General features: G+C 49.3%; 1 protein-coding gene across 1 annotated transcript in view; it reads right to left on the minus strand.

The window, feature by feature from the left end:
- SLIT1 (slit guidance ligand 1) overlaps nucleotides 1-27,434 on the minus strand; it is a 172,041-nt gene that overhangs the window by 24,673 nt on the left and 119,934 nt on the right. Inside the window, exons 13-25 of the mRNA XM_002698413.7 lie at nucleotides 26,883-27,026; nucleotides 20,135-20,298; nucleotides 19,508-19,531; nucleotides 19,227-19,371; nucleotides 18,527-18,601; nucleotides 18,240-18,383; nucleotides 15,273-15,416; nucleotides 14,821-14,987; nucleotides 13,275-13,407; nucleotides 12,214-12,282; nucleotides 9,074-9,145; nucleotides 7,120-7,191; nucleotides 6,219-6,290 (exon numbers count right to left, since the gene is read on the minus strand). Coding sequence (XP_002698459.1) covers nucleotides 6,219-6,290; nucleotides 7,120-7,191; nucleotides 9,074-9,145; nucleotides 12,214-12,282; nucleotides 13,275-13,407; nucleotides 14,821-14,987; nucleotides 15,273-15,416; nucleotides 18,240-18,383; nucleotides 18,527-18,601; nucleotides 19,227-19,371; nucleotides 19,508-19,531; nucleotides 20,135-20,298; nucleotides 26,883-27,026 — 1,425 coding nt within the window. The remainder of the gene's footprint in view (nucleotides 1-6,218; nucleotides 6,291-7,119; nucleotides 7,192-9,073; nucleotides 9,146-12,213; nucleotides 12,283-13,274; nucleotides 13,408-14,820; nucleotides 14,988-15,272; nucleotides 15,417-18,239; nucleotides 18,384-18,526; nucleotides 18,602-19,226; nucleotides 19,372-19,507; nucleotides 19,532-20,134; nucleotides 20,299-26,882; nucleotides 27,027-27,434) is intronic.

Here is a 27,434-nt window from a genome sequence, read left to right on the forward strand (position 1 = left end):
GACTTGATTGAAGTGACTTAGGACGCACACACGCAAGCAGACAACACACACGAAGGCGGAAGAGGTGGGCCAGATGCTTGAAAAGGCCTTTCCTGGCCAGGGGGAGAGCTGGAGCAGACGGTCAGCACAGCCCAGGGGTAAGCAAGGGAGAGGACAGCAGCAGGGGCCCAGAGCAGCAGCAGGCCTGGCCCATCAAAGACACACACGTGAACTCTCTAGAGAGAAGCATTACCTATGTAGGCCCTCAGAATTCCTAACATCAGCAAACAATGAGCTCACAACCAAAAATTGCTAAACTTAGATACAATCAAGGCCCTGTGAGTGGCAGTCATCAAGAACAATGAACAACACGACCCCTGCCTGGTCTTCGTCCAGAGCCACTGTCTCCAGCCAGGCTCCCTCCTGATTCTTCCCATCCCATCCAGCTTCCATATGTCACCATGGCTTTCCAGGAGTTTTCACAACTTAATTCTTCCTGGATTCGCTTCTATCTACAGAACAAAACTCAAACTCCTCAGCATAGAGACCTTTTACAACAGAATGGCAGTGTCCGTTTCTACACTCCTGTCTTCCTACCCCAAATTTCTTACCTAACACAACTCCCTATATCCACATATTACACACACAGTAAGCGTGTGTGTGTGTGTTCATTCAGTCATGTCTGATTCTTGGTGATTCTATGGACTGTAGCTCACCAGGCTCCTCTGTCCATGGGATTCTCCAGGCAACAATACTGGAGTGGGTTGCCATGCCCTCCTCCAGGGGATCTTCCCAACCCAATAACTGAACCTGCATCTCCTACACTGCAGGTGGATTCTTCACCCCCACTGAGCCACCTGGGAAGCACACTGGACAGTATAGCCTCCCTGAATATTTCATTCACTTTCTTGCCTCCATGCCTTTGCACAAGCTATTCCCTCTTCCTAGAATGTCCTTCCCTATCTTCTCCAAATTTACCTCCAAAAGGCAAATTCCAAGTGTCTTTTCAAAGGCAGTAAAGGTAGCACCTCCTCTCTGAAGGTCATCTGACTTGCCCAGAGTTAGTCACTGCTTTCTTTGAATTTGTTTTGTAATATCCCAGATGGTCACAGAAGGCAGCAACCTTTGTTAGTAAATTCTTCAGCATTTGACTCACTGTGGTTCCTCGGGACATATTTATTGAGGCAATAAAGAATAAATAAAGAGCTTTGGAATCAGACACACCTACGTTCAAATCCTGTCTCTGTCATTCCCTAGCTTTATGACCTAGGGAATCTGTTTGACTGAACCTGGGACTATAAAATGGATATAATAAACCCTGCCACAGAGGACAGAACCTCTTACCCATTCCACTCCCATGGCAGACATCACTAATTAATCACTGCACTCTGCCCACCAAGTCCTAGAATCTTCAGTGTGGATTCAAGGCAGCCCCTGTCTTATTTATGAAGCTGGCTCATGGCACAAGAGCTACTTCCCATGTGGAAGTAAAGTCCTTGTCCCAACCAAACTAACAATGAGTGGCACTTATTACTATTTTATTTCCTCAAGTCTAAGATTGTTAGATGCCTGCTATGGGAAAAGTAGAGAAATGTTACCATATTCAGTTCAGTTCAGTTTGGTCACTCAGTCGTGTCCGACTCTTTGAGACCCCATGAATCACAGCACGCCAGGCCTCCCTGTCCATCACCAACTCCCGGAGTTCACTCAAACTCATGTCCATCAAGTCGGTGATGCCATCCAGCTATCTCATCCTCTGTCGTCCTCTTCTCCTCCTGCCCCCAATCCCTCCCAGCATCAGGGTCTTTTCCAGTGAGTCAACTCTTCACATGAGGTGGCCAAAGTATTGGAGTTTCAGCTTCAGCATCAGTCCTTCCAATGAACACCCAGGAGTAACAGGCAAATTTGGCTTTGGAGGACAGAATGAAGCAGGGCAAAGACTAATAGAGTTTTTCCAAGAGAACACACTGGTCATAGCAAACACCCTCTTCCAACAACACAAGAGAAGACTCTACACATGGACATCACCAGATGGTCAACACCGAAATCAGATTGATTATATTCTTTGCAGCCAAAGATGGAGAAGCTCTACACAGTCAGCAAAAACAAGACCGGGAGCTGACTGTGGCTCAGATCATGAACTTCTTATTGCCAAATTCAGACTTAAATTGAAGAAAGTAGGGAAAACCACTAGACCATTCAGGTATGACCTAAATCAATCCCTTATGATTATACAGTGGAAGTGAGAAATAGATTCAAGGGACTAGATCTGATAGACAGAGTGCCTGATGAACTATGGGCGGAGGTTCATGACATTGTACAGGAGACAGGGATCAAGACCATCCCCATGGAAAAAGAAATGCAGAAAAGCAAAATGGCTGTCTGGGGAGGGCTTACAAATAGCTGTGAAAAGAAGAAAAGCAAAGGAGAAAAGGAAGGATATAAGCATCTGAATGCAGAGTTCCAAAGAATAGCAAGGAGAGATAAGAAAGCCTTCCTCAGCAATCAATGCAAAGAAATAGAGGAAAACAACAGAATGGGAAAGACCAGAGATCTCTTCAAGAAAAGTAGAGATACCACGGGAACATTTCATGCAAAGATGGGCTCGATAAAGGACAGAAATGGTATGGACCTAACAGAAGCAGAAGATATTAAGAAGAAGTGGCAAGAATACACAGAACTGTACAAAAAAGATCTTCATGACCCAGATAATCACGATGGTGTGATCACTCACCTAGAGCCAGACATCCTGGAATGTGAAGTCAAGTGGGCCTTAGAAAGCATCACTACAAACAAAGCTAGTGGAGGTGATGGAATTCCAGTTGAGCTATTTCAAATCCTAAAAGATGATGCTGTGAAAGTGCTGCACTCAATATGCCAGCAAATTTGGAAAACTCAGCAGTGGCCACAGGACTGGAAAAGGTCAGTTTTCATTCCGGTCCCAAAGAAAGGCAGTCTCAAAGAATGCTCAAACTACTGCACAATTGCACTCATCTCACACGCTAGTAAAGTAATGCCCCAAATTCTCCCAGCCAGGCTTCAGCAGTACGTGAACCGTGAACTTCCAGATGTTCAAGCTGGTTTTAGAAAAGGCAGAGGAACCAGAGATCAAATTGCCAACATCCGCTGGATCATGCAAAAAGCAAGAGAGTTCCAGAAAAACATCTATTTCTGCTTTATTGACTATGCCAAAGCCTTTGACTGTATGGATCCCAATAAATTGTGGAAAATTCTGAAAGAGCTGGGAGTACCAGACCACCTGACCTGCCTCTTGAGAAACCTATATGCAGGTCAGGAAGCAACAGTTAGAACTGGACATGGAACAACAGACTGGTTCCAAATAGGAAAAGGAGTACGTCAAGGCTGTATATTGTCACCCTGCTTATTTGACTTATATGCATCATGAGAAACACTGGGCTGGAAGAAGCACAAGCTGGAATCAAGATTGCCGGCAGAAAAATCAATAACCTCAGATATGCAGATGACACCACCCTTACGGCAGAAAGTGAAGAGGAACTAAACAGCCTCTTGATGAAAGTGAAAGAGGAGAGTGAAAAAGTTGGCTTAAAGCTCGACATTCAGAAAACTAAGATCATGGCATCTGGTGCCATCACTTCATGGGAAATAGATGGGGAAACAGTGGAAACAGTGGAAACAGTGTCAGACTTTATTTCTGGGGGCTCCAAAATCACCGCAGATGGTGATTGCAGCCATGAAATTAAAAGACGCTTACTCCTTGGCAGGAAAGTTATGACCAACCTAGACAGTATATTCAAAAGCAGAGATATTACTTTCCCAACAAAGGTCTGTCTAGTCAAGGCTATGGTTTTTCCAGTGGTCATGTATGGATGTGAGAGTTGGACTGTGAAGAAAGCTGAGTGCCGAAGAATTGATGCTTTTGAACTGTGGTGTTGGAGAAGACTCTTGAGAGTCCCCTGGACTGCAAGGAGATCCAACCAGTCCATCCTAAAGGAGATCAGTCCTGGGTGTTCACTAAGTACCCACAGATCATCTGTAAGATACACTCTGATCTCAGAGACTGAAATGTGGAAATGATGAGTCTTAGAGCTGAGAAAATCCAGGGAGGTTGTTGAGTGAATGAACTTTAAGCAGAGATGCTGGGGACCCCAAAAAGCTCTCTGATCTGGATTTGCCTGCCTACTTGGGCCCTGGCTGCGTGGCTGTGAGGCAGAGAGCATGAGCATGTGGTGATGCCCAGGGTCCCAGCTGCATCCGTCTGGCTGAACATGATCTCGACCTATAGATGAGAGGATAGGAAAGGACGCATTTGCTCTGTGCCTGGCCCCACCTTCAGAATTAGGATGACCCTAATTAATCGTAATTCATGGCCCACTGCTTTTATACGCCCTCATTTTTAAATTACAGTAAAATACCTATCACATAAAATTTGCCATTTTGACCATTTTAAGTGTACATCTCAGTGGCGTCAATTACACTCACAATATTGTGTAACCATCACCACTATCTGGAGAAGGAAATGGCAACCCACTTCAGTAATTCATGGACAGGGGGATTTCATGAACAGGGACGATTTCATGGACAGGGGGAATTTCATGGACAGGGGGGATTTCATGGACAGGGAAGATTTCATGGACAGGGGGATTTCATAAACAGGGACGATTTCATGGACAGGGGGGATTTCATGGACAGGGAAGATTTCATGACAGGGGGATTTCATGGACAGGGGGGATTTCATGGACAGGGGGATTTCATGGACAGGGAAGATTTCATGGACAGGGGGGATTTCATGGACAGGGGGGATTTCATGGACAGGGGGGATTTCATGGACAGGGGGATTTCATGGACAGGGGGGATTTCATGGACAGGGAAGATTTCGTGGACAGGGGGGATTTCATGGACAGGGGGGATTTCATGGACAGGGGGATTTCATGGACAGGGGGATTTCATGGACAGGGAGGAATTCATGGACAGGGGAGCCCGGTGGGCTACGGTCCGTGGGATCGCAAAGAGTCGGACACGACTGAGTACACAGCACCACTATCTGGTTCCAAAACCTTTTTATCACCTTGAACAGAAACTCTTTACCCATTAAACACAAATTGCCTTTTCCTCTTCCTCCTAGCTCCTGGCAACCGCCATTCTTCATTCTGTAGCTACAAATTTAACTAGTCTGGGTCCCTCATTTCAGTGGAATCACACAATATTTGTCCTTTTATGTCTTAGCTATTTCACATATTTTAAAGGTCTGCTCACGTGTCAGAACTTCATTCCTTTTTATGGCTGAATAATATCCCACTGTACCATATTTTTTTATCCATTCATCCATCTGTGGATACTTGGGTTGTTTCTGCTGTATAGTTATTGTGTGAATAATGCTAAACAGGGTGTACAGGTATCTGTTTGAGTCTTTGCTTTCAGTTCTTTGGGATTCATACTTAGGAGTAGAATTGCTGGGTTATATGGTCCTACATTCAGCCTTCTGAGGAACTGAGCATACTGCTTTTTAAGAATGCTCTTGGTGTTGCCAGCTAAATGGTTTTAGAAGCCCTTCTGCATCCAATGAAAGTGAAAGTTGCTCAGTTGGATCCACCTGCAATGCGGGAGACCTGGGTTCGATCCCTCAGTTGGGAAGATCCCTGGAGTAGAGAACAGCTACCCACTCCAGTATTCTGGGCTGGAGAATTCCGTGGACTGTATAGTCCATGGGGTCACAAAGAGTCGGACACGACTGAGCAACTTTCACTTTCATTTACATTTCATTTACATTACATTTCATTTCATCCAGTTATACCAATTACACTCCTTGGGGGTACTAAATTTCCAGAGCTTCTCACCTACCATGTGAAGTCAGAGGCACAATACTGGCATTGTGCTTCAGAGAACAGGCTTTGAGACTGAAGACTCAGCCCCTACTGTTGCCCTACGCAACGCTGGGTGAGCGTGTCAAATTTCTGGACCTGCCTCCTCATGTGGAAGATGGGAATAATGGTAGCTGTGTTGTAGGAGTGCTGGGGGGTTGCATTAGCTGATGGAGGTGCCGTGTTCAGCAGTCAACACAAGGTCATGACTGCTTTTATTATTGCTCGTGAGGAACTGTTCTCAATCCCATCTGAATGTGTAAGAGTCTGAAACAGGAAGCATTTGAAGCTCACGAGCTAAATTAAAAGTAATAATCTCAAGAGGCGACATCTTTCTTGGAATCCAAGTTCCATTTAAATACAAAGAGGTGCTGAGGAGACTGGGTCAGAGTTACTTACAGGTGAGACAGGGAAGTCACGTCTGCAAAGATGCCCTCTTGGAGGGTGGAGATGTCATTGCCATGCAGGGACCTGAAGAGAGAAGAGGCCGTCAGGACTCAGACTGAGGCAGACTCAGGAACTGATGGAGATACGCTCTCTGCTGAGAGGGGCGTGTTTGAGGGAGAGGGTCCCTGAGTGAGAGATCCTGCTAGGATGGCCACAGGCAAGGAGAGGCTAGCACAGACTCTGTGACTATCACAGACCCCGCTTGTGCTATCACAACTAACCCACGCACCATGCCTGTTCACAGGACAAATGGACACGCACCCTCCCTAACTCAGCCAGGGAGCCTTCTTCCCGGTAGGGAAGCTACTAGTGAGACCCTAGTTGAGGGTATAGAATGCCCCCCTGCCCCAGGTGGCTGCCAGAGGACTTGGGGCAAGGATACTCCAGAGGCGTGCTGTGAGCACAGGCCACACCTCGCAGTGGGAACTCTTTAGAGCAGGTTCAACATTCACCGTTTGACAGGAGACTCACATGCCAGCGAGGGGCTACCTTATCTTGAATGCCTAGGAACTTGCCCCTACACGTATATGCCAAACACAACTTGGGGCCGGCAGTAGCCCCTGGTTGCTGGATTCTCTGAGACAGAAGACTAAGCCCCTACTGTCTCTGCAACTTTGGATGAGCATTCCCCAAAGTTTCCCATGTATTCCTGGGCCTCCGTTAGGGACCCAAATGAGAGAGGACTGGCCTTCCACTTTGGGCACAGTTGGCCCTGCTGGGGCCCTGGACACGGGGACCTTCCTGCCCAGCAGCGGGGTGAAGAGGGACGTGGGGACATTCCTGTCCACCAGGGGATGAGGAGGCCCCTCGTGGGGCAGAGTTCCCCGGAGGAATGGAGAACGGGAAGACTCACAGCAGGCGCAGGGAGCGAAGCCCCTGGAAGGCCAGAGGAGGGATACACTGCAGGGAGTTGTAGCTGAGGATCCTGGGGGAAGGAAGAGAGAGGAGGGTGGGGGAAAGGGAGGGAGGAAGGGGGAAGAGTTATTAAGGGGTGCACTTCCGGTGCTGACGCAGATGGCCACCATCTTGACTGTGGTGATGATTCCATGGGCATGAACATAAATCAAAATGTGTCAACTTTTACACTTTAAGGATATACTATTAGATATTAATAATACTTCACTAGAGCTATTTTTAAAATAATAACAAGAGAAATGAGACATTTTTATCACAGGAAAGGGTTATTCCTCCTTACAGCTGCCAGGATCGCCTAGCCCAGGATTTCTCAGCCTCAGCACTGTTGACCATTCCTTGTTGGGTGGGAGGGGGGCTGCCCTGTGTGTGCTGTAGGGGTGCTGAGCAGCATCTCTGGCCTCTGACGATGAAATGCCAGGGGTTCCCCCTGCCCTCCGCCAGCTGTGACAGCCAGAAGTTCTCAACTATTCCCAAGTGCTCCCTGGTGGGCAGAGCTGCCCCTGGTTGAGAGTCACTGCCACAGGCCATGGCAGCTTCACACACAGGCTCATAAAGAAAAAAAATTGCCTGCTAATCCAGTTCCACAAGGATCAAGCCATTACTGACGGTGCACCCTGCGGGGAATTCAGAAAGGAGAAAGAAAATATTCTGTGCATTGAATATACTGGCCTTTAGAGAGTTAACATGCAAATCTAAGGAAAAAAATTCAAATGACCCCAGACTCTTGCATCCTCGCATAGGCAGAAGAGCACTAAAGTCATTCACCTGAGATATGTTCTTTGTGATTAGCAGTAACCTTTTGATGTGTGACTACATGTTTTTCTCATAAAAATGTTCCTCTGTATCCTGGCTCCTCCCTTACCTCTTCAGAGCAGTTCCTCAGACCTATCTGAGAGGCTGTCTCCAGGCTTAACTCAACTTTTATGTTATGTATTTTTCTTTCAGTCAATAGGCTCATGAAGACTTTGAAGTGGGAACCCAGGGCAGGAAAGTGCAGTGTTCCATGGCCTCAGGCCCACATTTTGTTCCTGGGGGCCTGCCTGGGTCAGGAACCTGTCTTTTGGGATACTGGCTCTGCTATTTGACCACAGTAGGACCTAAGGGAAAGTTCTTAAGTTCTTGGCACATCATCTGTAAAATGAGGTGTTGGGAAGGTGAACAAAATACAATTCTTAAGCAGGCAAATATAAGCGATGCTTATTACTACTTTCCAACCAATTGCTTGGAATATAAGTAAAGCAATCATTAAAATATCTTAGAACATAGGCACCAAAATGTTCAGAGTCACCATTCACAACAGTCCAAACTGGAAACAACCCAAATATCCATCAATAGTAGAATGGATGAGCAAAATGTGGCATATTCCTACAAAGGAATACTGTATAGCAATGAAAATGAAGAGACCACAGCTTCACACAGACACAATGGAAAATAAAAGAAGACAGACATAAAAGACTATATATCCTATATGATTCAATTTATATAAGGCTCAAAAATGGGCAAAATTAAACTTCACTGTGTAGAAATACATATGTAGATGGCAATATAAAGACCAAGGAAGAGATCATTGTACAAGTCTGAGTAGGGACTGCCTCAGGAAGGCACAGGGGAATTCTTGGGGTGCTAGCTGTGTTCTAGTTTTTGCCTTAGGTATTTATACATGTGCTAGTTTTATGACTGTTTGTTAAACTATATGTTTATGTTTTTCGCAGTTTTCCATATATATGCTGCATTTCACAATAAAAAGAATGTTTCTGAAAAGTCTTTTTGGCTGGCAGGCCCTGGCACCCTCCCTGGAGGCTGAGGAGGCTATGTGGGGACACCTGCTCATGACCGAGGCTTGGGGAGAGTCCCAGTAACCATGAGCCCTCCCTCCTCCCGGCGGGACTCACAGAGTGGTCAGCTGGCTCATGTTGGTAAAGGACGAATTGCTTAAGGAACTGATCTTGTTGTTACTCAGGTCCCTGGAAAAGACAGAAGAAAAAAAAAAAGTATCATCATTTAGAAAGAAAGGATTCCTCCCCTTCCCCACTCTGGCCACAGCCATCCCCCAGCCAGGTGGGCAAGTGGCTCTGACCACTGGCAGGTGGGAGCTGATGGAAGAGGCATTTGGTTCACAACCAGTTACAGCTCCCCAGCTCTGATCCCTGAACTCCCTCTCTGTCCCCAGGGTTCCAGGTTTCTATTTCCTCATCCTGCACCCTGGCATCGCCCCTGCCCACCATGGAAATACTCCCACCAAGGGCATCCGGGTCTCTCAACTGCCAGGTGTGAGGGGCTCTCTTCCTTTCTCTCTCACTGGCATCTTACGTGGGTTCATTCACTCCCCTTCCCTATAATCCTGCGGGAGAGGTAGTGAACCCATTCTACAAAAGAAGGGGCAGGGTCTCGGGGTGATGAGGTGACCCACCCAGGGTCACACAGCTGGGAGGAGGTTCAGCCAGAGTCAGACCCTCGTCCATTGGCCCCTAAGGCCCTGGTCACTAAATGTACTCTCAGAGTGACCCTGCAGTGCTGACCCTCTTCTCAAATCTCTCCTCCGACTCCAGTCTTCACACACTCCCCCTTACCACTCAGCTGCACTTCTTTCTCACCCACCCCTAAGGGATGGTCATCACTAAGCCCTGTTCTTGCTCTTCCTCTTCCTTTAGTCCTTCAGCCCTCCCGGATGCTCCTGGATTCCCACCCGCCCCGCATCCGGCGCAGACGGTGTCCTCCTCTGTGGTCCCAGCCAGACCTCTCTTTCCCCGTGATAAGGAGGGGCTGGTATTTCAGACCTGACAGGCAGTTTCATAGTACTAACTGCCTTGACATCAGTCCCCTCTCACTCCCTTCCTCTTCAAGCATATCCACATCACTAGTGAAGCTGCCTCAAATTAGACCAAAAAGTGCTCTCTCTCTCTTTGTCAGCCACTGCTGCTGCTGTGCTGCTAAGTCACTTCAGTCGTGTCCGACTCTGTGCGACCCCATAGACGGCAGCCCACCAGGCTCCCCCATCCCTGGGATTCTCCAGGCAAGAACACTGGAGTGGGTTGCCATTTCCTTCTCCAATACATGAAAGTGAAAAGTGAAAGTGAAGTTGCTTAGTTGTGTCCGACTCTTAGCGACCCCATGGACTGCAGCCCACCAGGATCCTCCGTCCATGGGATTTTCCAGGCAAGAGCACTGGAGTGGGGTGCCACTGCCTTCTCCGTTGTCAGCCACAAAGCACTCTACCTACCATCTTCACCTGGCCAATGGAACAATCACTCAAAACACAATGGCTAGGTCATTAGCAAAGACAGAAAAACGGGAGTGTCAAAATTCTGTTAAGCCAGTGCTACTCAATGTGAACTTGAACTGAATGTCCCCAAACAAGGGACCTGTGCCAAAATGCAATCACCTATGGGCTTCCCTGGTGGCTCACATGGTAAAGAATTGACTTGCGATGTGGGAGACCTGGGTTCGACCTCTGGGTTGGGAAGATTCCCTGGAGGAGGGCATGGCAATCCACTCCAGTATTCTTGCCTGGAGAATCCCCAAGGACAGAGAAGCCTGGTGGGCCACAGTTCATGGGGTCATAAAGAGTTGGACGCGACTAAGAACAACATGATGTTAAACACGCAACTTAGATTAGCTAACATTTTTTCCACAGCAATACTTCCCCAATGAAGGAAGGAACTGTGTTGATAAAAATTCCGATGCAAGTCCTTTATCTAGTTGCAGCACATTACAAATAGTTCTCAAGCTGCCATTGACCCACAGACCACACTTAGAGTAGCAGTGCTCCAAGGCACTTAAGATGAAACAGTCTCTGGGCTCCTTTTTGACAGAATCTGGCCAATGGGCAGACAAAGACAATTGAAGTGAGCTGTTAATTAAGCTGGAAGGCTAAGAGGAGCTAACCTTATTCTGAGGCTTACTTTGTACATTTTCATGAAGTAGAAAGGTCAAAGGTGGAAATAACAGAATAGTAGATGTTAGCCTAAAGAAAAAGTTACAGATGCGTATTTGAGGCTGCCGTATCTCATATTTGGTTTGGAAGCCAAGGTTGGATCAAGAAGTTTTCCATAACTCTCTACTTCTGCTCTGGCTCCTACCTTTGCAAGGATAACCCTCATTAATAGTAATTATCAGCCTCCAGGGGCACTTCGGGGATGGTGTGGGCAGAAGCAGACCCAGTCCAACCCCAGCCAGGAACAATGCAATTCCCAAGAATGGCCACTAGGTGGCAAAACAGTTCTATGCACAGATGTTCCCAACAGGATGCAGTGAAATTAAAAAACGGATCAGTACCAGACAGGGAACATAGCCAATATTTATAATAACTATAAATAGAGTATATCCTTTAAAAATTGTGAATCACTATATTGTACACCTGTAACATATACTACTACTACTACTAAGTCACTTCAGTCGTGTCTGACTCTGTGTGACCCCATAGGCGGCAGCCCACCAGGCTCCCCCATCCCTGGGATTCTCCAGGCAAGAACACTGGAGTGGGTTGCCATTTCCTTCTCCAATGCAAGAAAGTGAAAAGTGAAAGGGAAGTCTCTCAGTCGTGTCCGACTCTTCGCGACCCCATGGACTGCAGCCTTCCAGGCTCTTCCATCCATGGGATTTTCCAGGCAAGAGTACTGGAGTGGGGTGCCATTGCCTTCTCCGGTAACATTTACTATTGTACATAAACTATGTGAAGTGAAGTGAAAGTCACTCAGTGGTGTTCGACTCTTTGCGACCCCACGGCCTATAGAGTCCCTGGAATTCTCCAGGCCAGAATACTGGAGTGGGTAGGCTTTCCCTTCTCCAGGGGATCTTCCCAACCCAGGTTTGGGAGATCAAACCCAGGTCTCCCACATTGCAGGTGGGTTCTTTACCAGCTGAGCCACAAGGAAAGTCAAGAATACATAAACTATACTTCAACTAAAAAAAAAAGAAAAAGAAAAAATGGGTGAACCAGAGTGGGGTCTGTAGGGAATTCCAGGAAAGATGGAGCAATGATAGCTAGATTGCAACGGCCCTCCTGTCCTCTGAGATGGGCCAGGATACTCACACAAGCTGCAGGTACTTGAAGGTGGACAGCTGTGCTGGAACCAGCGTGAACTGGTTCCCATCCAGGTAGCTACAGGAGAGAAGACCGCAGTTAGTGCAGCCACCTCAGCCTCAAGCAGAGTCCAGCACTGCAAGAACCTTCCGCTGAAGCCAGAGCCTTCTTACCCATGTCCTTTCCTACCTATGGACTACACGATTGGCCCTGAATCATTAACTGGAGGAGAAAATACAGACATTAGGCCATTTGGGAAGGTGCCACCAAAAAACCTGGTAAAAGCCACAGACACGTGAAGCCTCCTATGGCTTCCTTCCTGAGCCCCTGCCTGGCCCCTCAGCATCCTCCCTGTCAGTGGGCACCACAGGCTCAATCCAGGACCCTCTGCCCTTCTTTCCGGCCAAATAGGTCTGATTGGCATGTTAATACCCACCTGCCAGTCCTCAGCAGCACGCAGGTCCCTCCCTCTGTCTGCTGGTGAGGTGCCTGAGGCTGGTCCCAGATCCCAACACTCCCAGACCTGAGTTCTGTGTTTTCACAACCACATGGGCTTCCCCTGACTCCATCAGCCCACACTGCATGTTCCTAAACCATCCAGGCGCAGGACGCTGACAGGAATCTCCACCTCCCTCTGCAGCCGGTTCTGTGACTGACCGAGCTTCTCCCACCCCATGGTCTCTCATCATTCCCTTTTGTTCCATTTTCGTATCCCCCTCCCTGACTGCACCAGCCCCCAGGCCTGGGCTCCTGCAGCAGCTTTGTTCTGTTCTCTGCACCTGGGCCTCCATTCTGCTTCTTACTACATACACCACCACCCAATCACTGTCCTTAAAGCCCGCGGCTAAACTCCTTGTCAAGTTTCCCAGGGCTCCCCTTGTCTACAGGGCAGAGCTTGGGATTCAAGATGCTGTGACCTGCCCTCCCACCCCCACGACCACCAGCCATCAAAAAGCTGACCTGAGCTCCTGGAGCTGCAGCCCCACCGAGAGCAGCCCTTAGGATGCCTTGTCTACCCCGCAGAGGTCCTGGTCACCCTCTCCTCCTGCCAGCAGGCGGGGGCTACTCACAGCTCTGTGACATTCTTGGGGATGCCCTTGGGCAGGGTCTGGAGGTGCTTGTTGCTGCATCGAACCACGGTGTCCAGGCAGGCGCACTCCTGGGGGCACTGCGGGCGGGGCAGGCAGCCCCCCTCCTCCTGGCCTGGGGAGGAAGGTGAGAAGCCACGTCAGTGAGGGGACAGGCCTCCTCAGGGCCTCATGCAGCCAGCGCCCCGCTTCAGGGCGCCTCGGAACAGAGGCCTCTTGCTGATGCTACGTTGTATACCAGTCAGTCCTCTCTTGGCTGCAGCCCTCCTCCACCATGGCCAAAGCCCCTTGGATCTGTTTTGAGGTTAGAATCAGTCTTGGGTTCACCTCTTCCACCTCAGACCTGAGATGGACCCGGGTACAGCAGCGAAGGAGGATGGTGGCCACATCATTTCTTGAGCGCCTACTGTGTGCCAGACACTGTACCAAATGTAATTTCTTTAATGATGCGGTAAACGGGGACCACCATTGCTCCTAGAATGTGAGCATCACGGGGACGGAGACCTGTGTTCCTTTCTTCTTTTCTGTTCACTGAAGCGGCCTAGCACTGACAGCAGGGCCCGGCCCATACCAGCCTCCAAACAGGTCAGCTGAGTGAAGGAATGAAGGACTTTCTATCTTACTGAGATTGGGAGAGGTTAAATAGCTTGCTCAGGTCCGGAGGTTGATCAGAGGCAACATGGAGTCTGTACCCAGGTCTGGCTGGCCCAGAATCTGAGCGCCTTCTATCCCAACATCCTTCACAGATTCATTCATGTATTCAATAAATAGTACTGAGCACCCTCTGTGTTCCTTCCTTCCTCCTGCTTGAGTGTAAGAGGGACGATAAGGACACCAGGGTCCCAGGAAGTAGACTGGAAAGAGGATAGGAGGTGCTAAGGAAGGTGGGGAGAAGCCAGGAGGCTGAAGCTGAAGGCAGGCGGAGAAATCCCCAGTGCCGGGGCTCCTGAACACAGACAGCTGGGCCAAGACAAGACTCTGTCACTTTTGGTAAAAATCTGCTTCCTACAGTTGCCTGTGTGTGTGATGCTCTGGAGGGGGAGGCGGGGGATGGAGGGATAGGCTAGATTCTGTGAGTGCAGGGAAAGAAGGACATGACCCCAGGAGAGAGATCGAGGATTCAGGGAAAAGAGAACATTGACCCAAGAAGTGACCCAAGTATGGAGGATGGGGCCCCCTAATAGAGTCCAGTGGGTGTTGCAGACAAGCTGAATCCATGGCCTGGAGCCCTTAGGAACAGCTAGGAGGTAGGTCTCTGGGTTAAACATACTTAAAGAAATCACACTAAGATGTTAACTATGGTTTTCTCTGAGTGATGAGCTAATAGGTAACATTTATGCCCTTCCTTTGTCTGTATTTCCCCATTTTTTAAAACAGCAAGCCCACCGGAGACCCCACCAGGCTGAGGCAGGGGCAGGACTGCCTGAGTGTCCATGCTCCTCACTTCTCCCCTCCCCAGGGGACCCCTCCTCTCTGGGGCGCGACCACGCCCTATCCCCCCACCCCCCGGGGGGTGCCCACGTATTACCTTCTTCACACCTGAAGTCGGGGGAGGCCACGTCCTGCAGGGGAATCTGCCGCAAGAAGTCTGGGTTCTGGCACCGCGGGTTCCCCGTCACGATCTTCCTCTTGCGCAGCCAGTCGCCCAGCCACGCCAGCTGGCAGTTGCAGTTGAAAGGGTTGGCCAGAAGATTTCTGGAAAAGGCGGGTGGTGTGACCAGGAAAACCGCCCCCAGCCAGACGCAGTTGTCCCCGCAAAGCCAGCTCCCGCCCGCCACTTGCTGGCCACACGGTCGCCCACCACTCCCGGACCGCCAGCAGCTTCTAGGAGGTGGCATGTTAACGCGCAAGGACCCAAACGCCGGAGTCCTTCACAGTAACCGCAGAAGACCGGCCGCGTCCTGCAGGGCGACGAGCGGGCGGGGCTCCGGGGGTTCAGCCCCGCCCGCGCCGGCCCTGCGCCCTCGGAGCCGCACTTACAGCGTGGAGAGGGCCTGCAGCGTGTCGAAGGCTCCCGGGGAGATGGTGGCGATCTGGTTGTCGTAGAGCGAGAGGAGGCGCACGTTGCGCAGGCCCGTGAAGCTGTCGTTGTGGATGCAGCTGATACGGTTGTTCCTCAGCATCCTGGGGCCGGGAGAGGAGGGGGAGCCGGGGCTGTGCCGCACGGCCATCCGCCTGCCCTGTGCTTTGGCCACCAGCGGCCAGTTCACAGGTTCTCCTCCGGGGACGCTGAGCCACAGAGAGGGGAGCCCGGCGCCCACCAGCGCTCCTCTCCTGCCCTGCCTGCCTCTGAGATGCCTGCCTCTCCACCCTGCCCACACAGGCCGCCCATGCTGACAACCATCACCTTCATCCCCGGGTGCCCACAGCCTCCCCAACCTCCAGGCCACGCACCACGGTCAGCACCTGAGACTTGCCTAAAACTTAAACCTGGCCACGTCACTCTCCAGCCTAAAGCCCACAGCAGCCTCTAAACTGTGCACAGAATCCTGTTTAAACTCTTTACTACCCAGCCCCAGACCAGCACCTACCCACCTTCCCAGGGATGGTCACACTCTCCACCTCTCTGTCCTTCAGGCTTGCTGCCCAGGCCGGCATCCCCACACCTTTCCCCAGCTATGATCTCCTTCCAGAACGACCTTCTTCCTCACTTATAGCTGCAAAAGTCTCTGTTTGTCCTTGAACATCTGACTCTATTCTCTTTCCCACACAAAAACTAAAATCAAGCCTGACATAAAATAGGCAATTCACAAAAGGAGTTGAATGGTTTAAATTAAAATGGATGTACTAGGTGAGGGAGATTAAAAGGCACAAACTTCTGCTATAAAATAAATGAGTCATGAGCATGAATGGACAGAAATAAAGTTTATGAACATCCATTGAAAAATGTTCAAACTTACTAGTAATCAAGGACATTTAACTGATATTGCATCTTTGCCTGCCAAATTACAAAATCATTAAAAACATAATAACAATAAGGCTCAGGGTTGGCAAGAGGGTAAAAGGATGGGCACCTTCATGACAGCTGGCAGGAGAACTACTGGGGACCTCCTGGAAGTGTGCCTGGTGAGAGGTACCAGGAACCCTAACCCGGCCCTCTGTGCTTTCACCCAGCAGGTCTACCTTTAGGGATTTATCTTTAAGGTAATAATTCCTAATGGGCATAGAATTTCATGATGAAGACATTAATCACAGCATTGCTTGTAATAAAATTAGAATTAGCCTTAATCTCTAATAATTATGTAGCTCCTTTGTCCATGGGGATTCTCTAGGAAAGAATACTGGAGTGGGTTGCCATGCCTTTCTCCAGGGGATCTTCCAGACCCAGGGACTGAACCCAGGTCTCCCGCATTACAGGCAGAGTCTTTACCATCTGAGCCACCAGGGAAGCCCTATGTAATATATATAATCATTCAAAAGAAATCATAAAGATGCTCACGTTATGTTTAAGGAAAAAAGATTACTAAATAAAATGTATTCAAGGATTTCATTAAGATATGTCTGTATGTTTGCATGCATGTATGTGGGTGTATGTGTGTAAGCATGTAGGTACACACGTGTGTGTGTGTGTCAATAATTAACCATGACCAGTGGAGGGGTTATGGGCACTCCTTTTCCTGTGCCTGCACCACTCCTGCAGGCTCTGTCCCAGCACCAGCCCCTCCTCTTTCCTGTCTACTCCAAGTCTTCCTTGGAAAGAACTCAAGTGAGTGGTTGAATGCCCACGGCACCCTCTCTCAAGGAATACTGCATGCGTGTTCAGTTGTTCAGTCGTGTCCAACTCTTTGCGACCCCATGGACTGTAGCCCATCAGGCTCCTCTGTCCACAGGATTTCCCAGGCAAGAGTACTGGAGTGGTTGCCATTTCCTACTCCAGGGGATATTCCTGACCCATGTATTGAACCTGTGTCTCCTGCATCTCCTGCATTAGCAGGCAGATTCTTTACCACTGAGCCATGTGGGCCCTTCAAGAATTTGTAGGCACATATAAAAAAGAACGAGGCAGCCCTCTATGAAGAACCTGCCACACCAGTGGAAAAAAAAAAGTTGCAAAACAGTGCAGAATAAAACCTTTTGTAAAACAGACAAAAGTCCACAGGGAATCCTCTCGTGTATATGTTTACCTTACCTAAATTCCATGACACGTGCTCAGAAAACAAATCTATAGCCTTACTGCCGTCTGAGATTTAAATCCAGGCAGGTGGCTTCTAGAGGTGTTGTCCACATGGTAGACACTACCCACGTGCGGCCATTTAGATTTAAATTAATTAAAATGAAATGAAATTCAAAAGTCAGTGCCTCCATAGCCGTGTCCACATGTCAAGTGCTCCCCTACACACGTGGCTACCAGGCTGGACAGCGCAGATATAGCACATGTCTGGCCCTGTGGCAAGTCTGACAAGACAGCACTGCCTCTTGGACGCTCTAAAGGTCTACACGGTCACCTGCAGAGCTGGTGCTGCCTGGACCGAGAGAGGAGCTCCCTGCAGATTCACGGAGGAGTGGCTGGTTCCCGACGTCTGGAGAGCTCTGCCTGGGCTCTGAGTCGTGGGGTCCCGGACTCCCACCTACACCCACTTGAGTCACCCCTGTGCCACGTCCCTGCCACTGTCGCACCGGCCACTCCTGAACTAAACCCATGTGCTGTGATGTCGCAGCCTGACCGCAGGGCAATGACAGGAGACCTCAAGAAGGGCCCATGTCCCCATTCCCTCACCTGCCATGAACCCCACACCCCAGGGAACAAGAAGACAGGTCTCGTGCCACAGTGACCAGCATCTGATGACTCGGTACGCTTCAGCCAGGGTCCTCGGCCACAGCCCCTCAACTGCTGCAAGCTGGGGCTAGGGTAGAGACAGCCCCTCGCTCTCCTGCCCTTTAACGCAGGTGCCCACGCTGTGACTTGGCCTCTGCCCCTGCCCCCCTGCCCCCTGGCTGCACACTCACAGCGTCCTCAGGCCTTCCAGGCCCCGGAACATGCCGCTCCGGATGGACTCCAGTTGGTTGGCGGTCAGGTGCAGCTCGCTCACTGAGGCTGCGCCCTCGAAGGCCCCGTCTTCAATCTCCGACACCTTGTTGTTGCTCAGGTTTCTGGGGGAGGACTGTGGAGTTCAGGACGCCCTCCCTGCACCCAGCCCCACGCACAGAGCCCTGACCCCCACGAGGTCTAAGGATTTCCCTTCCCCATCCTGCCCAGCCTCCTGACTGCACCTTCCCGCCAATGAGTAACTCACATTTTCTTCAGATGGGTGAGTTTTTTAAACATCCCGGTGGCCTCCAGGATGGAAATCTCATTGTTGTTTAATCGTCTGTAAGAGGCAACGAAGGGAACTTATACATCCATAAAGGACAGACATTAAAGTATCTTCCAAACTGAGATTATTTGGGACTCAAACAAAGGGGACTCCTGGAAGAATTTCTCTGGCCGAGCGAATTGATCCTATTTCAAAGGAAGGTTGGGCCAAGTGCTAGGGGGGTAAAAGGGGGATAATTTTAACATGAAAAATGCCATGAAATGTACCTATGTAAATAACAGGTGTGTATAGGTATCCACACACATGCACATACATGTGCACAGATTTATATTTTTAGAGAAATAACAATAAAAGAATGGCTTAGGCTACAACTTGAGCTAATGGAACCAGGTCCCCACAAAGAAAGCAAAAGCGTGATTGAGAGAAACTGCCCTGGTTCAGGCTGGTGACCTGCTCTGGGGCCCAGAGACTGCCCTGGGGCGGGGTGGGGAGTGTGTAGGACTGGGAGTCAGGGCACAGGGGCCACTCCCTGCTGGAGCCAGCAGCTGGCATGCTTCTGGGGTGGGGTCTCCAGTGGTCCCCAAAGAAAGCTGCAGCAGAGGAAAACCCAAAGAAGGCCCAGGAGGGTCAGTGGGAGCTGGGGGGCAGGTGAGGGTGTGGGGCAGCTGAAGACCCTCACAGCTCGGCCGTGGCCTGGGGTACGCGCTCAGGGATCTTGGTGAGCTTCAGGCTGGAGCATTCCACCATGCTGGCCTCACAGCGGCACTTGTGAGGACAGACCACGTCGCTGTTGCACTCGCTGTTCAGCTGGTAGTCCTCAGCGCCTGTGGTGAGAGGGCAGAGGCCGGGGGCAGAGGGGCTGCCAGCAGCCCTGCCCTGCGCCCCTGGCCTGCCCGCCCCAGCCCCCTGCCCACCCACTGGCACCATCCCAGCCAGGCTGGCCTTGGTGCCCCCTCCTACCTGGAATGAAGTACTGCTCTTTGGCTGAGGAGAGAAGGAGAAACACTACCATGTTGGGATTGTCCAGGACATGCAGGAACAGCCCAGGCCCCCACCCTGCTGCCCAGCAGAAGCCAGCCCAGGAACCAGGCTAGGGTCGCGAGTCAAAGCCCTGGAGCCCACCCACCCAGCTCCTGAGTGCAGGTCTTGCTGCTGAGCACAGATGTTCCTTGCCCAGACTGATGGGAGTGGGGATGGTACCACCCCAAGTAAACCGCCCCCAGGGAGCACCAAAACCACAGCAGTGTTCACAGGTGTAAATGGATAACATTTGGGCTTCGAGGCTGACCCCCTGCCACCCCAGAGCCTGGAGGAGGCAACCATCTCTCTGAGGAGAGTTCCCAGGCCTCCTGGGTGTCTCCTAAGTCTTGAAAGAGCACCGTCCTGGGAGTAGAGCAACCTAGGTTCTTGGCAGTCCTCCCTGGGGGATCTGCAGCCAGTCCTCCCGCGGCCTCAGTAAGACCCAAGTCTACAGTGTGGGTCCTACACCCTCCAGCACGGGTCCAGAGAGGTCCAGCCACCCTTGTTGGAACCACCCAGGAAACACCTCAGGGTCCCTGAGCAGACTGAAGGCGGGTGGGCGGCTACCTGAGCACCGGAACTTCTTGCTTTTGATCTGGCCGATGCGCTTGTTGGCAAGGCGTCGGGGGCTGGCACAGCGGGCCCCACTGGTCTCGATGGGGTTGGAGCGCAGGAAGTCTGCCAGCCACTTGAGGTTACAGTCACAGATGAAGGGGTTCTGGGCCAGATGCCTGTCCAGAGGGGGCAGATTGGGGATGAAAGACAAAGCTGCTCACTTGTGTTGGTGGCCACCTGAATGGGGCCTTGCTGGCCCCGACGGAGAAGTGCACCTCCTGAGGACACCACCTGGGGGCGCCCACCCTCTACCACAGCCTCACAGTGGGGCCAGACCTCCATCCCCCCGGACCTTCCAGCTGTCCCTTCAAGCCTCACTCTGTCCCTTCTCCTTCTACTCACGTGTCTCTCCCTCTGTCCTGTGACAGACAGGAGTGGAGGCAGGAGTAACCTAGAGACCAGCCAGGGTACCCCTGTCCTTCCAAGAACGAGATGATGGAATGGGCATTAGAACCCAAGACGGTCAGCATCCAGGGGCCTTTGGGCCCCCGGCGCTATGCACCTGGACTGTCCCCTCCCTGTGGCCCCAGGCAGCAGCACCGTCTGCCCCACAGCCTCGGTCAGGAGGGGGTGGTGGCTGGGGTGGCAAGGCTGCGCCCGCAGCTGGGTTGGAGGTCTCCAAGTACCTGCTGCAGGTCCCTCAGCTTTCAGTGGAATCTCCATTCCCACCCCAGGCCATGGGGCTGCCTCCCCTTCACTGTTTTACAGGACGTCTCTTGACATAGGAACCTCAGAAAGCATTGTCGAGTAGCTACTTACTGGGGAGCCACTCACATCTTCTCACCAGCTCCCTGCTTTACCAGCAGGCTACATGTGGGGAGGGGGCAGCTGACAGGTGACACCAGCTAAGGGCACACAGATCACTGTAAGTGACCACAGGGGAGCCTTTCCCTTTGGCCCTAACCACTCTGCAGGGCTTCCCTGCAGAGAAGGGAAGCCACTCTGGTGGCTCAGAGGGTAAAGAACCCACCTGCAATGCAGGAGACCTGGGTTCAATCCCTGTGTGGGAAGATCCCCTGGAGGAGGACACGGCAATTCTCTCCAGTATTTTTGCTTGGAGAATCACCATGGACAGAGGAGCCTGGTTGGTGACAGCCCATGGTGTTACAAAGAATCGGACATGACTGAGCTACTAAGCACGCATCCTGTAGGCTCAGATCAGCCACTTCTGAACCTCCCAGCAGCCCCCTTGCCCACCTGTGTCGGGGCCAGTGCAGAGGTGCATGCCCTCCTATCTACACCAAGACAGCCAGGGGGAAAGAACCCAGCACTTGTCCTGGCTCCTGTACCCAAGAGCCAATGCCTCTGCAGTGACCAGCTCAGAGGACGCGCCATGCTGCGGCCACTCTCCCTCCAGGTATTGCTATCAGTTCCAGTCGTCTATGTATTGGTCCCTGCTGGGGTGCAGAGCTTTCCAAGCAGAGAGACGAGCCCTTGCCTAGAGTCTGCACCCAGCTCAGCTCAGACCTTGGCGACTCTGTCTCCATCCATCCCTTCCCAGACTCTACCCTCTGGTCACTGGTCAGGATGCCTGGTGACAGCCTTCCCTGCCAGGTTGTCCCTCCACTCCTCTTTGCAGTGCCCGCTGCCCTTTCCTGCCTGAGTCTTGGCTCCTGTCAGCTCCACCAGGTGCGCCAGACCCCTCCCACGCCTTCTGCCTTCTGCTGGATAGTTTGTTTCCCGATTTGAACTGCCAGTTTATGCAGAGAAGATGTGCTTGCTGCCTCCCCGGGGCAGAATTTGTAGTTAATCTGAAATACACTAGGATTCCGGGGTTACTCTGGGATTGCTCCTGCTGCCCGTCACATCTGTCTGTGCCTTAGTACCCAGCCTCTGCCTGAAAGAATTGCTTGCCTCTATCACAATCTTGGCAGAAAACTCTGTTTAAAATCAACTCAATTATGTTATTCAGGCATGTATTAAAAATGTCCAAGGGGTGCAGAGTAGAATACAGAGTTTTTTAAAGACAGGCTATTTGTGTCAAAGGCAGCCTATAAAAATGCAACCACCCACCAAGGCAAGTGACTTCTGTATAAAGCTAAGTATCTGACATAAAGTCAAATTTTTAGCAGGTGTAAAGAGAGGGCAACTGGGGAAAGAAAATGCTCAAGAGGATAAAAGCACGTTTGGGAAAAAACAATCATCTTGTTAAAGGCACACCCAGAAATAGGTTGCACAAGCTGCCCAACCGTTCTTTTCATGGACATTTCTGAAAGTAGAAGATAGAGGGGAAAACTGATTCCCAGTCTCTTTCTTGGATTATGCATTAAGATGTCGCAACTAAAAATCTTTGGGGCAGACACTCAATATCATTAGTCAAATTAAACCCACAATGAACTACCATTTCACACCTACTAGGATGGCTATAATCATAAAGAAAAGCAATACCAAGTGTGGGCAAGGAGGTAGAGAAATGGGAACCTTCATAACGTTGCTGGTGGAAATGTAAAATATGTATAGCCACTTTGGAAAACAGTGGCAGTTTCTTCAAAAGTTAAACACAAATTTCCCATGTCATCCAGAAATTCCAAGGGAAATGAAACCCTCTGTCCTCACAAAGATGTGTGAGCAAATATTCACAGCAGCATTATTCATAATGGCCCCAAAGTGGAAATGACCCAGATGTCCATCAACTGGGAAGGAAAAACAGAATGTGCATAAATGGAAAATTATTTGTCAATAAAAAGGAACAAATACTCATACATGCTTAGAATATGAAGGAACCTCAAAAGCATTATGCTAAGCAAAAGAATTCAATCACAAAAAATGGTATATCATATGAGTCCATTTTTGTGAACTATCCAGAAAAGGCAAATCTACGAGACAGAAATTAGATTAGTGATTGGGTTAGTGGATGGGCTGGAAATAGGAATTGATTGCAAATGGGCACAAGGGATTTTGGGAGGGTAATGGAAATGTTCTAAAATTGAATTGTAGTGATAGTTGAACAACTGTAAATTTACTAAAAAATCATTGGACTGTACACCCAGAACAGGTCAATTATATGGTATGTAAGTTATACCTCATTCAAGCTTTAAAAAAAATTTTTTTTAATCTCTTGGGGCAAGTAAAATTACAAAATCAATACTGTGACACAGGGCCCTCAGCCACAGATATCAAAGCTATGGACAAATCAAGCAAGATTTGGTGAGTTTAAATCTGCTTGGTTCTGACATAAGACTCTGCCAAGGGTTTAACTACCCAAGGCTATAATAAGACTATCTGATTGTACCTTGGGTTTGCATTTCTTTTACTCTTGTTCTGAACTGTACTTGGGTTATGTATTAGTTGTTCATGGAAGTTCAGTTTTGTTTTACAGCCTTTAATAATGAGACAGTAAAGAATCTGCCTACAATGCAGGAGATGCGGGTTGGATCTCTGGGTTGGGAAGATCCTCTGGAGAAGAGAATGGCTACCCACTCCAGTATTCTTGCCTAGAGAACTCCATGGTTCTCAGAGGAGCCTGGGGGGCTACAGTCCATGGGGTCACAAAGAGTCAGACATGATGGAGCGACTAACACACACATTCTTAGGGAAAAAGCACAATTTGGGGGCAAGCTACCTAATTTCTCAGTGCTGGTGAAGAGATACCCCAAGACAAATGCCTGCTCTACTAGATGTTAGGTGACCTTGGGTCGGTCTATCTCTGCCTCAGTTTCTTAGAAGTAAGGCAGGGATGACAGCACCTACTCCACAGGTTATTGTGTTAAGATAATACACACAAAGAAGAGTGGCCTGGGGTGGCCAGGGGTGATTAATTATCAGTCATGCGATGAATATTAATACTACTATCACCTCTACCTATGGGAAACCTTCCTCTTCTAACACCCTGCTCCAGCTCTGTGCCTTCGTGGCAGTGGCCAAGATCTCAGAAGGTACGGCGTCCAGGAGGGCAGAGGCACTCTTGAAATCCAGCCAGGTAAATGGACACAGACAGAATCCATTCCCCGTGAGCACAATCTATTTGATGAAACCCTTCCACCTTGAAAGCGAGGCAGCACTTCCCAGGAGATCCTCAGCCCTGTTCCCTATCTGCAAGCCTTTCCTGTGTGTGTCCCTAGCCCTGAAATCTCCTTACTGCACTGCTCTCGGATGTTCTGCCAGCTTTGTAAAATAACCCACCTTGCCCGTGTCTCTCCATGACCTCTAATTTCACATGCTTGGCAAGATTTCCTCATGGTGTTCCTTCCCTCTCTCCCTGGCTATACATAAGTTAATTAGCAGGAGTGGGCTACAGGCGGGTGCCTGGCTCTAATGAGTTTGTCTTTGTGGCCGACATCCCTGCTGACAGGCAGGGTTCCCAGGGAGCAGGAGCTGTGTCTTCTACTTGATCTATTTCCCAGCCTCCATGCAGATCTTAGCTGATGGAGAGCATTGCCCAGTGGGTAAACAGTGGTGGGGGTGAGAAAGACAACAATGGCCATGGTAATATTAATAAATGCCCATCGGGCACACATCAAGCACCCATGGGTCAGCACGTCAAGTCAAGCTGCAGGCTCACAGCTAAAGATGCGGAATGTAGTGCCTGAATCTAACCAAATAGTAGAAGTTTCCCTGTACAGAACCATTCCACCTAAAAGATAAGGACTTTTTGTAAAGGTATAACTGCACCAGCATTATCAACTGGAGAAGCAATGTTAAAATTATCATATCACCACTCAGGACCCCTAATGAAGGAGTGGGTCTAGGCACTGAAATCCGTGACGGTGTTTATTAAAAAAGAAAGAAAATCAGATATCGTGAGCCTCCTGATGAAAGTACACAATACTATGAGGTCATCTTGCCAGAAAAAGAAAATCAGATATCGTGAGCCTCCTGATGAAAGTACACAATACTGTGAGGTCATCTTGCCAGAAAAAGAAAAAATACCTGAGCCTGATGCAAGCTCCTAGATGAAAATTTCTATTTGCAGGACATAGAACAGAGGAACATGTGAAACTATACCATAGGGGATGAAGTCAGCATATCCAGACTGTGGGGAACTCCACAAATCCAGAAAAGCAGTGTCTTCAAAAAACCAAGTGCAAGGGAAAAGGAGATGGAGAGGATACCTATAGGTTAAAAACAATTTAAGTGACACACCAACAAATATCAGTCAGTTATATCGCATAGACCTCATTTATTTATTTATGAGGGAGGGGATTTTGAAATGCTCTTTATTTTAAATTTTATTTTTGTACAGTTCTTAAATGTTACTTTCCATAGTGACTACAAAATATTGGCTATCTTCCCCGTGTCAGCATCCTTAGTCTGTACCGCCCTCTCCCCCTGCCCTGCGCTTCCCCTCCCCTCTTCCCGCAGTGGTAACCGTTAGTTTGCTCTCTGTATCTATGAGCCTGCTTCTTGTTCATTATAACCACTAATTGGTTGTATTCTTTAGTTTCCACATGTAAGTGATATCATAGAATATTTGTCTTTCTCTATCTGACTTATTTCACTTAGCATAATGCTCTTTAAATCTACCTGTGTTGCTGCAAAGGGTAAATTTTCATTCCTTTTTGTGGCTGAGTATTCCATGGTATGTTTACAGCATATCTTCTTTAGCCATTCATGTCCTCTTGGACACTTAGGTTGCTTCCATATCTTGGGTGTTATAAAATAGTGCTGCTATGAACATCGGGGTGTAACGTATTGCATTAGTGTTTTGGGTTCTTTCGGATATATATCCAGAGTCGAACTGCTGAGTGATATGGTAGTTCTATTTTTAGCTTTTTGAGAAACCTCCATACTCTTCTCCACCATGGACATACCAGTTTACCTTTCCACCAACAGGGCGTGCATAGGCCTTATTTACATCCTGACTCAAATTATTTTTAAAATTGTATCATATGTAGGAGACATTTGGAAATTTGAACATTAATTAGATCGTTGATGATTTTAAAGAATTGTTGTATTTTCAGATATAACAAGAGTGTTGTGTGTTTTCAGAGTTCTTGCCTTTTATAAATATGTATGAATTCTGTGTTGATGATAAATGATGTCTGGGAGGCATGAAAGGAGGGACATAGAGATGAAGCAAGGCTGACTGGCTGTGAGTTGAAGCTGGGAGACAAGCACTGGGAGGTCTGCTGTGCTACTTTTAAATGCTTATAATTTTGTATAATAAAAGATTAAAGCAAACTCCTAGAATTACTGCTCTCTAATTTTAATTTATAATTATCACTGCTGCCACTGTCTTTCACTTAAGACATTATCAATTGCAAGATGCACTAATATTAATATTTTACGTATCATCAAGAAAGAACAAAATGCTGCCAATTAAATAAGCCATCAAATATAATATGCAATCCAATTCCATAGCTGTTACTGTGGAGACAACGCATGTCTTAAAATCAATGGGTAGTAATAATAATAAAAACTGTAGCCAACATTTAAGAAGCATTTGCAATGAGCCAAGCTCTGTACAAACATCCCTTTTAATCTCATAACAACCCTGTGAAGTTGATGCTAGCATTTTATGAATGAGTAAACTGAGCCCCAGAGAAGCTAACTAACTTGCTTAGGGCCACACAGGCAATAAGAACTGCGGCCTACCAGGCTCCTCCGCCCATGGGATTTTCCAGGCAAGAGTACTGGAGTGGGGTGCCATTGCCTTCTCCTAAGAGGCATAGCTGGAATTTGAACACCTGCCTGTACCTAGAGGCTGTTATCTCCCTGAGGTCCACCTGCTGGGGTGCAGGAGGGGCAAGAGGGCACTCACAGGGTCTGGATGGCCCGCAGGGAGGTGAAGGTGCCCTTAGCAAGACTCTGGATCTTGTTGTCATACAGGGAGAGCAGTGAGAGGTTCTGCAGATCCTGGAAGGCGTCGAGCCGGATGCAGTTGATCTTGTTGGCATTCAGAAGCCTGTGGGCAGAGCCAGGCAGGTGGTGAGGGGAGAGCCACAGAAGTGGACACATCATTTCTTGGGCTTCTTCCTAGGCAACGACCATGCGTTATGTCAGGAAGGAGTCCACGGGAGCAGGAGCAGGGGATCTGGCCCTCTGGATGTGCACTCCATGCAGAGGAGCTGAGAACCAGAGGAGCTGAGGACTCCGGCCGCCTTCTCTATGCACAGGGACCATTTAGTCCCACGTGTCTCTCTTTCAAGGAACTGAAAGGGGTGCCTGCCCCATGGGATTCTGGGACACCCGCGAGCATAGTGGCCAGGCCACCTCCCAAAGGCATTTGGGGGATCCTCCGCTTCCCCTTCTGCTGGGTTTCCCAAGCAGCTGAGAGGGAGTGTCTGGCTTCTGTGCGTCTCGGGCCCTGGGA

The sequence above is a fragment of the Bos taurus genome, chromosome 26 (genome assembly GCF_002263795.3).
Source record: "Bos taurus isolate L1 Dominette 01449 registration number 42190680 breed Hereford chromosome 26, ARS-UCD2.0, whole genome shotgun sequence".
Taxonomy (NCBI): domain Eukaryota; kingdom Metazoa; phylum Chordata; class Mammalia; order Artiodactyla; family Bovidae; genus Bos; species Bos taurus.